Source organism: Chamaea fasciata, unplaced genomic scaffold (assembly GCF_029207755.1).
Source record: "Chamaea fasciata isolate MVZ Bird 193981 ecotype frontalis unplaced genomic scaffold, bChaFas1.0.hap1 SCAF_7, whole genome shotgun sequence".
Classification (NCBI taxonomy): domain Eukaryota; kingdom Metazoa; phylum Chordata; class Aves; order Passeriformes; family Sylviidae; genus Chamaea; species Chamaea fasciata.
Window position 1 is genome coordinate 35851067 of NW_027094092.1, and position 12040 is coordinate 35863106.

The window sequence follows — 12040 nt, forward strand, 5'->3', positions numbered from 1 at the left end:
GAAAGGAATAAGAAATATGGGCAAAGTACACGGCCAGAAAAAAATTATAACTGCTATCAAACATGAGAATAAAAACTCTAAAATCTATTTTCAGTAATCTGTATTAGCTGCCATAACGTTTTCACTAGTCACTTTTATTTGAATAATGTTTTTATCCTCTCTCATCACAGAACTACCAAGTACCTTCTAACTTATCTGTTGTAACACATGGTTACTTCATGCAGTTTTAGACAATTGCCTGCTCTTCAGTAACCACCAGTTTCATCCAATTTGGCATCTTCATCTAATGAACATTCTGGACATTCTATCACTTAACATCTTCTTTTAGTTACTATTTTAAAATCACTCAAAATAAAAGTACCTATCTCTTGTATATCCCAGTTTGGGTTCGGTGTAATTGATGATATCCTCAGCTGCCCAAGAAGGTGACTGATTTCCACAAAGAATCATCTGAACCTCTTCATGGCTGAAGGAACTCAGCTTCTCCATTGGAAAAACTCTATTGAAGCCATCTTTAATTTACACAAGATACAGTTATGAGTCCAAATGATGTTTATAAAATATTGCCAGCATTTAAATTGTATTTTAGTCAAACCAGACTCAATCAATAGTTTTTTAATTAAGGTAAATGGAACATCTTCACAATTAAAAACAGCCTAAACTAATGCAAAGGTATTCTGAAATTAGTATCTTACCTATTGCATTCTTAAGTAAAAAGTTTATTTTTGAAAGCCATTCCATGCCACCACTTTAAACCAGCATGCCCTGAACACCCATTATTCCACCTGACTGCATATATGTTGTTATATTTACAATTACCTCTGAAGGCCTCCATTTGTTTCTGTATACCAGTATACATGCAGAAGTCAAACATGAGATCTACATACTCCTCTGCGTTATCCATTGTTACAGTCTGCAAAGACAGTAGATAAATAGAACTGTAAGAATTCACTGTTCATTAAAGTTATTGTTGAGACAATAAAAATATAACTGCTGGTTAAATTGTAAAGGAATGTTATTTCCTTACCTCATCTTCACCACCTGGTTTGAGATCCACAGCTGTAAACCCATATACTTTGGATGAAGGGCAAAACTGAAAATTTAAACTTCAAAATACAAAGGTAGTTAATAATTGAAAACATGTCTCCTACTGCTTTTGTAAACACAACGGATTTACAACCTGTCACACCCAAAAGCACCTCACTGGATTTCAAACCATTGGACCACTTTGAACCACTGTTCATATGTATACATAAGCACAGAACTACAAACAGTAATGGACTATACCGATAATATGTGTTTCAAACATATGGTATGCAAATGCATATTCTCACTTCCTATTTATTTGGATTTGATAACCACTGAAAATTTCATAAATTCGATATCTTTAAGCTATCAGCTTCAAAACTACTCAAACCATTTTAGTTCACAAACTCAGAAAAATAATTTCCATTAAATTCCAGCAATAACAATTACAGAGCCACTTAACCTATTAGGCATTTAGGCCCTTGAATAGTGCTACTTGCTTTCTCTCCATAACAAGCCAGGCTAAATTCAACAAGTCCTTTGAGGATATAAAGCTATTACAGATCATTGACAGACGGGCTACAAAGATGGGGAAGGGTCTAGAGCTATACAAGTGGCTGTGGTCACTTGGTCTGTTCAGCCTGGACAAGAGGAGACTGAGGGGAGGGCTCACTGCAGTTACAACTTCCTCATGAGGGGAAGAGGATGGGCAGGCACTGATCTCTGCTCTGTGGTGACAGTGACAGGACACAAGGGAATGGCCTCAAGCTGTGTCGCGGGGGTTTAGATTGGTTATCAGAAAAAGGTTCTTCACCCAGAGCTGAGCACTGGAAGAGGCTCGCCAGGGAAGTGGTCACAGTACCAGCCTGGCAGAGTTCAAGAACTGTTTGGACAATGCTCTCAGGCACGGCATGTGACTCCTGGGGATGGTGCTGTGCAGGTTGATCCTTGGGGGTTCCTTTCAGTTCAGGACAGCCTGTGATTCCAAGGCCATAAGTAATCACTGAACTCTGACACTACACAGTTTTTGTGGCACAACATGATTATAACAAATAACACATAATATTAATGGTAGAAAAAACTGTTGTTTCAAAGGAAATATTTAAAACTAGGGAGGATAACATCCTGTCTTGGGTTTACACAAGTAAACTTATGAGTACTTTGTCTTTTACAGTCACTAAAAGTCAACATGTGCTCTGTTTAACATGGATTCAAACACTGCATTAGGAACACAACCTGAAATGTCAATCTGTCCTCTTTAAAAGCTCTCCAAAAAACTTGATAAACTTCAAGTTATCGTAGCAAAGAAATTACTGAATCACCCTTTTTATAAAGCTGTGATTTTACAAGTACTTGCGTTTACAAGTACTTATGTTTCCAGAGTCATACATCACTGCAGCATAGCCACATTTAAGATTAGGAAACTGAGCAAGTGAGAAGAGAAAATCCTCAAACCAATGAAAAATAATATGGCTGCATCTCTATGGATTTCCCCCTTGCAATGATGCTATTTAAAACTAAGAAATCTTCACTTCTAATTATGTGTTGACTTCTGTCTCTAACACAACACCGTTTGCCTATCTAAAAATAAATACAAAAACTTACCCCAAATCCTCTATGCTAAGAGGAGGCCCCGAACCTGATGGATTCTTCAGCATTAATTCCTGCAGTTTTGTGTTCTTTTCATCTTCTGACAGATTTTTGTTACTTAAAATTTGACGTCTTTTAATTGCAAGGTCCTTAATTTCTTTTAGAAACCTAGCTCTGTGTGGGTTTACTAATTCAAAGTCTTCCCATGTCAAAATTCCATTAAACCAGGCAGGAGGCTTAGGTTTTGGTGGATCAAGAATAAATTCTGATTTGGAGTCTTCTTCCAGACTTCCTACTGACAAGGAATCATGTCCTTCTTCTGTAGAAGCCTCAGACTGACTTTCAGTACAGTGCAAGTCTCTGTCACCCCGTGATTCATATATCAACTTACTCATGTTACTTTTAATGTCCCCCATACACATGAGTTTAAAAAAAGGCTTAGAAATGGGTAAATCCACCAGTCTATTGTCCTGAATGCATTTAGCCAAGAAAATTCCAAGGAAATGAAAGAGTTTGGTTATTCTTTCAAGTTCATCACTATCTTGTGGGAATGGTGCTGTAAACAGTCCACATGATCTCTGTACATAGTAGCCAGGGGGTTTCAATCCACCACCGATATCAACCTGATTTAAGAGACAGATAAAAAAAGCAGACACAGTTAAAGGTGGATTTAATTAGATATCTGTACTGTTTAACTTCTTATACTCTACTGCTCTGTTAAAAAGAGAAGAGTTAAAAAAACAAACTGTGGACCAGAGTGGTCATTCTTGACCATGATGACTAGCTGCTGTATGAACAGGTCTTCTTCCTTCCTGGATGTCTAGCTCATTTTTCATTTCTTTTACACAAGTACTCAGTTTAAAATATAAATTGAAATATACCTGACGGGACTCATCATCTGGAAAATCATCATCACAAAGCCAAGCTCCCAAATCTGTCCTCTGAAATTCTGCTGCCACCAATGCATAAAATTCCAAGGTAGGACCCAGGCCTGTTCCTTCCTCCCCTAAAAACTCAACCTAGAAAAACATAAGGAAAGTTAATAGCAAAAGAAAATCCTAGTGAAACGTTCAGCATTGGTTATGGAACAGGATATTCAATATCCTGTCCAGTACATTAGAAATAGCTATCTAACCTTGCTCTGCTAGGCAGATATGCTTTACCTCTAGAACAGATTTTCTGTCTGCATGAATCTGCATGACATTTTCTGCCCATTCCATCAAGGATTCACCTCGCGGAACTTTCACTCTCTCATGTTTGAGGCGCCCAACTCTGAATTCCCCTGGATCATCACGTCGCACTGTGCTCGTGGTCCTTGTCCGTTCAACGGTGGCTTCACGTCTGTTCTGCAGCCATACAATTGCTCTGGGAAAAAACCAAACACCAGCTGTTTAAAACTTACATGTCTTCCAGCATGAAAACATGAAAGTAGTCACAAATAAAAAGTGACTCCTTAAGTACTAAATGCCTCCTATTTTTTATTTTTTAGGTATAAACCAAACAAAAGTATTTAACAGCCTGAAATGTCCCAAAATATGGGCTGCTTCATATTTTATGAAGTCAGAAAACTAAATAATTTCTAATGTAAATGCCAGCTTGATGATAGCACCAATGAAAATACACAGTTCTTGATCTGAATTCTTATAGTTTTCACATTAGTGGGAAGAGCAAAAGGTAGCATTTACTGTTGAACTTGTAATCACAGATGCTCAAAACTTTACAGACATGTATTACCCGTTTCATTATATACTGTAGGGCAGTTGCAAATCACCCCATTGATACTGACCAAGTTTTGCAGATTTACTTACACACTCCTTGGAAAAACACAGAATCATAGTTCAAGTGCAGTCATAGACAAATAGACCCATATCAGTGAAGAATAGCTGCCTTTGATAACAGTACTTATACAAACTCAATTTTCCAAATTTTTGTATGTATTATCATCTATGCAGCAGTAAACAATCTACAAAGCTACCATCTGTTGATTGCTTTGCAAATAGACCCAAGTGTCATGACAGACACAGAGTGTACACACCCACAGTTCATAAAGAATAGATGAGTTTTAGGACCTACTTCCAGTATTTTAAGAGCTTAGGAAAGCTCTTTACTTACAAAGTAAATAACATGCAATGTTTCCTGAGGGATCTCTTTAAAATACAGCTTCTCTAAAAATTACCTTCTTCCAAAACAAAACAGGCCCCAACACATGGACCATTTTTCTGTAGAAGTTAAAATTTTCACACAAGAAAAAGATTTAAACTGATGTATTGCCAGATAATACCTTTTCTTCTTTTTCTTTCTTTTCAAATACCTAATTTTATACTCTTCATGAGGCACTTCTACTACATGTAAGACGAAACAGTAATTTTGGCAACTCTCTCTCTACCCTTTGATTTGGAAAACAAAGTGTAGCAACAGCCAAAAAAACCCTCAAAAACTAATTCTTCCTTCTCATTACAAAAAAGTATACCAGCAAAAAGGTTTACACCGTCTACATACTCTCAAGGTTATAACTGCTGCAGTCAAAATGTTAATGATTCTGAGTTAACAAAGAACTCCAGAGGATACCCTTAAATGTTTTAAAGTCTGATTTTGTTCCAGTTTCATTATGCAGCTTACAGTAACTTTCAAAACAGCATCTTTTTCTTATTTTTTTCCTGTTTTGTTAAAACATTAATGAATTAAAAATAAATTAACCAAAACAATCACCAGTTGCTGGAACTGTAAAAATGTGTTACCAAAAAACTTTTAGTCCATATGATTCTCCAAATGTTTTCTATTTTGCAGTCCTTCATGCAATGAACTGCAACCCAGACAAATTGGCCAATAGGATAACCTAGCTATAAGTACACGAGCAAGTCTTCAGCCAAAGTAGAAAAGTGAAATTCCTTGTCATTCTGAGCTTTTCCATCTTCTTCCTTCCATTATCCAAAATTATTCAGATTTGGCAAGAAGAATTTGTCTCATTATGATTTAAGGTCCTAAAAAAATCAGCAATCTAGGAACTATTATATGTAAAAAATAAAAAGGAAGCAGTCGTACTTTTAATTTTTTTTTTACCTTGATGCTCCAAATGCTGTACATGTGAAGTACAACTGTCTTGTTTCAAACGGAATCAAGAAAGGACACTTGCTTGTTAGTTGCTCACACCAGTCTGGCAAAGCTCCACTTGCTAGTGCCAAGGGTTCCTATAGTTTAGTGCAAGGAATAAAAAAACCCACTAGAGTTAGTAATGTTTGACTTAAGTGGTCCCAACAAGTTTGCAACTAAGTACATACACAGCAAACACACCCAAGTACAGAGTTTTTATCCGTGTTTGAATAAGTTTCTTTCTTCTCAGCACCTGACATTTTTTTCCCCATTAAAAATGCTATCAATATGGAAGTTGTATGATGAGCAGCTGAGCTCACTTCAGCTTGTTCAGCCTGGAGAGAAGGAAACTGAGGAGAGACAACATTGCGATCTGTAACTTCCTCTTGAAGGGAAAAGGAGGGGCAGGCACTGCTCTGCTCTCTGGGGTGCCTGGTGACAGGACTCAAGTTGAGTCAGGGAGACTTTGATCCTGGGAAAAGACTGTTTACCCAAAGGGTGGTTGGGCACTGAAGAGACTCCCCAGGAAAGTGGTCCCAGCACGAGCCTGACAGGGTTCAAGAAGCATTTAGACAATACTCTCGGGCACAATGTGTGACTCTTGGGATGTCCTGCACAGATCCAGGAGCTGGACTCGATGATCCCAATGAATCCCTTCCAACTCAGCATATTTTGTGATTCTAAGTTCATAAATTTTCTCGGACTTAAGAGTGGACATGGAGTGCTTTGACACAGCCATTAAAAGCTGTGCTAAATCTCTGGGATATACACTACTCAAAGCACTGTGGGGAGATCTAAGTACCCAATTACTAAGAATTATTTCTGAGTTTTACCCAAAAGAAATTAGATATTACCATCTCAATATCAGAAGACATGAAAGAAACTTGATGGTAGAAAATTATCCCCTTGAAATATTATTAAAGTCCCTTCTGAGATACAATTATAATAAACTATAATACAGAAATTATTACTACAAGGATGTTCATGGTGCCAGAACACTCTTTGAAAGAACGTGAAAAATTGAAACTTTTTTAAAACAAATAATTAGGACAATGTGACTGTAAAAAAACCCCCTCGAACCTCAAAAAGTACACAAGGGCTAAATAAGCTGAGAATCTTCTTTAATCTTTGCTGAAGAAAATGCAGTTCTGCTGAAGAACTACATCCTAAAGTTTTCCTTGAAATGTATCTAACTAACGTGGTACCAACAGGATGTTTTCTAAATGCTATTTATGAAAGTTTTATATAGAATGTATGAGTGAGTAATAAAATGTCTGTGAACCCTAACATAATTGTCCTTTTTACATTGTCATCAGGCAGACTTACACACATTGAACTGTAACATCGATGTCCGGTACACAAAAAAGGTTATTATTATTCATAACCAAAATATGTCAAGTAAAAAAGTTTTGTATGCTTTGTACAAAAACAAACTGCATGGTTTTATTCAGACTAGTCTGTTCTTACAGAATTTACTCATTCAAAATAAAGGAAGAAAATATGTATGAAACAATTCAAAAATCAAAAATGGCAAAAAAACAGTAATTTCAAACAGTTAAGGTAAGAAAGAGAATAACAGAGTCCTAAAAACAATTCTACATATATACGCTGTGTATAGTGTATTAGTGTAATACCTCAATCTGTTGCAGAATCTTTGTAGTAATTTTTTTACTTGTGAATTCATCTGGTGGGAAGTTAAACTGAGGATGCTCATCTCCTTCTGAAAAAAATCAAGAGAAGAGTTTTCCGTTATTTTTTTTTCCATTAAAATGTCTCAGAAGCTTTGCAAAATAACTAAGCTACCTTCTTGAGAAGTCCGTGCTGTGTAAGGGTCACTGGCAACTATATACAAAATTCTAAGTAACTGCAGAACATCTTCTACTCCACAGGAGTTCTGTCCGCTGCCAGCTTTGGCCTGGGGTTGTTCCTTGGCCAAACTAAGGATATCAGAATTTTGAAGAGTAGAAATGGCCCCTTGACTCAATCCAGATTTTGATCCATGTTCACAAAAATCCTGTAAAAAAGAAGAATGGTTAAGAATGAAAACTGCTTGTGTTGCTGTCTTTAGGACTGTATTCCAAGTTGATTTGAAAAAAATCAAAACAGTTACTTTGTTCAAACTTAACACTTAATCAAAGTGTGCATGGTGCAATTCATGATTCAAATGCATTCTAACACAACTACATTTAACAAAAGACATTAAAATAAAAAGGCAAGAGCAGCAAAACCTAAACTTGAAACTGTCTTTTGAACATTCAGCATCCCTGTAAATACCATGGCTCTCCCTCCACAAGAATCTTTAAAGCTGCAAAAGAAAGCACACAGCCATTCATAATAAAAAAAAAGTTTGGATGCAGACATATACCTTGTATGCAGCTATGAGCTGGGAACAATTTCTGTTTTTCCTAATACTTTTATTAGTGCCGGTTAATTTCCAGTGGCGCAGGAAAGCTGAGTCTGCATTCTTCTGCAGGTAGGTTATCAAGTCATTCTTTGGTAATTCATCAGTGCCAAGGTACTGCTCCACATGCTCTACTGACCAGCAACCCTACAACAGGAACCACCAAATGTTGGTTTTTCCTGATTGTAAAGTCTTTAAGATTTCACATGCAATATATAATGTCTTTTTTTAAAGGAGCATGCATTTACAAATATACTCACTAATATTCTTTAAGTAATTGAAAACTGTTAGTTCTTTTTAATGTAGCATTTCAGAAACTGCAATAATATTTCTTTTGCTTTTATTTAAAGAGCCATAAAACACAAAGGCACAGAAGTAGGTCTTACCATTTTTCCGCTTTCCTTCTCTTTATCAGAATCCTTCATTTCTCTGTACATGATTCTAGACATCAAAACAATGAGTTAATATTTCACACTCACAGGACATCCTCTAAATTCTGAGGTTATACATTGTCTTGTAAAGTATCAGTGACATTTGGATAATGTGATGTAAAACAGCAACAGCAGCTGCTCTTTGCTGCACAGAACATCTGAGATACTCTGACGCAGCAAACTTCTTAAGCTTTGTTTTCATGATGTTGGTATTTATCTTGCAAAGGATTTAATTAATGTATCCTTAAGTGAGACTTGAGTAATCAAACAACCTTTATTGTGCCAATTTCCTAGACCAACTTTAGATTTTTCACTACACCCGCACCAACTCTTTAAAATTTTGAAGTCTTAGGGAAGCTTGCTGCACATTAATTTAGAAGACATGCACATTTACAACTCTTAGTCATGTTTTCTAACTAGAAAACAGTTACAGCATGCAATTTTTGGCAGAAGGCAACTCAGAAAATAGGTGCAACATATTAGGCACTGATGAAATTTGAACTACAGTTAAAAATACTGCACCACTCCTTGTTGCAGTTGTCGCTTTCATACACACTATTCTAGTATGACAGAAGTTACATTTGGGTAGTAAATGGAAAACACTCCCCATCATTTAGTCTTACAATTTCTGTCTATTACTATAAAGCTAGTAAGGTCAATTTAACATCAAGAGACTAGTTGAGGTAGGAAGGGCCCTCAAATATCATGTTTAAATAGAATTTCCTGTATTTCAGTTTGAGTCCTTTTTTCTTCTTGTCCTTTCACGTCGCAACAAAGTAAAGTTCACAGTCTGGCTTCCCTATGTCCTCCATCAGGTATTCATACACACTGCAAGAGCCCATAGGTCTTTTTTCCTCCAGACTAGACAGATCCAGATCTCTCAGACTCTTCTTTGTATGACAGAAGCAATCAGCCTTTTAATCATACTAGCAGCTCCTTGCTAACTTCACTCCAGTGTCCATGTCTCTGGTACTGAGGAGCCCTGAACTGGGAGATAGCCCTGCAGGTGTATCTCACCAGTGCGGAGTAGATGGGGATGATCACCTCACTCAGCCTTTCTAATGCAGCCCAGGCAGCTACTGATCTACTTTGCTACTGGGGTCCATAGCTGGCTCACGTTTAACTTTATGTCCACCCGGACCCTCAGGGCCTTTTTCACCAACCTCCTTTCCAGCCAGCTGGCCCCCAGCCTGAACCAGCACACATAGTTACCTTTCCCCAGCTGATAGACTCTTCCTTTGTGAAATGTCATGAAGCTCCTGTCTCCCCATTTCTTCAGCATGACAAGGTCTCTTAGAATGGCAGCACAACCATCTGATCCAACAGTGACTCCTCCCCAAGTTTTGTTCTGTCTAGAAGCTGAGGGTCTGCTCTGTCCCATCATACAGTCCACTAATGTAGATGTTTTAACAGTCCTGGACTCATTATCAACCCTTGGGGTACACCAGCTGGCCTTTACACCAAGGACCACAACCATCTGAGCCCAGCAGTTCAGGTGTTTTTCAGACACTATCTAGTCCATGCTTTCTAACTTTGTCAGTGAGAGAGAAAGCGTTGAAAACCTTCCTAAAGTTGAGGAAAAAAAAATCTGCTGCTTTCTTCTCGTTCACTGAGCTAGGCATACAGGAGAAGGCTATAAGGCTGGTTAAGCATGATTTTCTCTTCATAAATCTATGCCACCTACTTCTAATCACCTTCTTGTCCTTCATCGTTTGAAAATTGTTTCCAGGACTATCTCCATCACCTTTCCAGGGATGAAAGAGTGACCAGTTCATAGTTCCCAAGAACTTTCCTGCCTTTGTGGGAGGCAGGAATGACACTTCCTTTTCCCCAGTCCTCAGAAGTATCTCCCAATCCTCATGACCTTCCAAATATAATAGAGAATGACCAGCTCCCGTGGGTACATTCCATAGGGTCCCATGGACTTGTATGTCGAGTAAGTGTTCATTAACCTTTTGCCATTCACATATCATCAGATTCAACTCCAGATGTGCTCTGGCTTTCCTAATGCTCTGCCTTCAAGTTTGGACAACTCGGATTCCTCCTAGATCACTTGACCCTTCTTCCACCCCTTGCATGCTTCCTTTTCATGCTTTTTTGTTCATCCGTGTGCGTCTCCTACTGACTCTGCCTGACTTCCTACATATTAGGATGGACTGTTCTTGAGTCTGGAATAAGTGATCCTTGAAAAAAAAAAAAATCAATCAACTCTCCTGAAATTCTCTTCGCCAGGACTATAACCCCATGGGATTTTTCCAAGCACATCCCTAAAGGTTATGATTTTTTTCCTTGGTTTTGCAGGCAGAGCAGTATTTTTAAAACCAGCACTAACATTCTGACATAAACACCAAAAAATTCTAATTCTAGCATTGCTTATTACAGAGGAGGAGTTTAAAAATTAACATCCTTTTCCTTATCAGTCACAGAGTTCTCTACACAGAATAACGAACTGGTGAGCTTACGTGTATGTTGGCTCCCAAATACGTCGAAGTTTGTCAGATTTCACACTGCCATTACAGGAGAGCTGTAACAATTTCTGTACATAGTAAAAGATGGTGGATCGAAAGTTTGTTAGGGGTAGTTCTACTTCTCGAGTTGTTCCAAGACCCGAAACTTTCAAGGTGAGTGCTAAACGTGGCGAAGGCATGCACTCAACCTCTTCCAAGAGCTCTGAATGAGGTGTACCTGCAAAAATTATTTTTTAAGAACACTTAACACAAAACATATAATGCATGACAAGGTGGATTAAACGTCAATAACATGGTTCAATAAAGAAATTTAATGACTTTGGCACACATGCCGAAGAAATGAGATGGAGTTCTAGCTATGAACTAAATTATGACTGAACCCTTTCTTTATGGGAGTAAAACTATGAGGAATTTCTGAAATCCCTTCTGATCCCTATATCTTGGTAATATCTTAGATACTATCACAGCACATCCATTCTCTTTTCCTACACAGTACCTTCCTTTCAGTTCTTCAAAATAAGCAGTAGCTTATTTCCACATATGCTAAAACCTACTTATTTCTCTCTGTAAGGAACATGGAGTACATCCACAGTGCTGAACAAGAATGAACTAAGGAGCAAGATCAGGTGTTGTGCTGCTAACCCTACACACTGCTCCATTGCTTCATTACCTTGCCCCTGCCTCAGCTTTGCACTGTTTCAGCACACCCTATCCAATCAAATCTGTTCTGGGTAGCTTTAACATGGTTAAGTCCCTGCACGTCGAACCAGGCATCTTTATCGCATCTTTAACATACCAAGAGATTTTATTATTTATCATGGTAAGAGATGATCCTAGTTACATTCCTAAATTGGCTTATTTTACACAGCACTTTATTTACTTTTCCCTCAACAATGCTTAGATCCGTAGAGGTAGATGAAACTCTCATTCAAACAGAGAAAAGCCACACAGCCATGAGAGCATATTGTACTGATTAATAGTGATGGCATCCTCAGATTCAGTGGGCCCTTAACAGTGAATCTCCATCCTAAAGC

The 12040-nt window shown here is 37.8% G+C and overlaps 1 protein-coding gene across 8 annotated transcripts in view; it reads right to left on the reverse strand.

Moving 5' to 3' along the window:
- HECTD1 (HECT domain E3 ubiquitin protein ligase 1) overlaps positions 1-12040 on the reverse strand; it is a 60237-nt gene that overhangs the window by 1979 nt on the left and 46218 nt on the right. For 7 of the 8 annotated variants that reach the window (XM_066188383.1, XM_066188382.1, XM_066188384.1 and 4 more), the window contains 12 exons: positions 11001-11223; positions 8494-8548; positions 8072-8254; positions 7510-7720; positions 7341-7426; positions 5677-5804; positions 3780-3981; positions 3498-3635; positions 2632-3239; positions 1028-1106; positions 820-913; positions 362-512 (listed from right to left, as the gene is read on the reverse strand). In XM_066188383.1, the coding sequence (XP_066044480.1) occupies positions 362-512; positions 820-913; positions 1028-1106; positions 2632-3239; positions 3498-3635; positions 3780-3981; positions 5677-5804; positions 7341-7426; positions 7510-7720; positions 8072-8254; positions 8494-8548; positions 11001-11223 (2158 nt within the window). The remainder of the gene's footprint in view (positions 1-361; positions 513-819; positions 914-1027; positions 1107-2631; positions 3240-3497; positions 3636-3779; positions 3982-5676; positions 5805-7340; positions 7427-7509; positions 7721-8071; positions 8255-8493; positions 8549-11000; positions 11224-12040) is intronic. The other variant, XM_066188388.1, reaches the window with a different exon arrangement.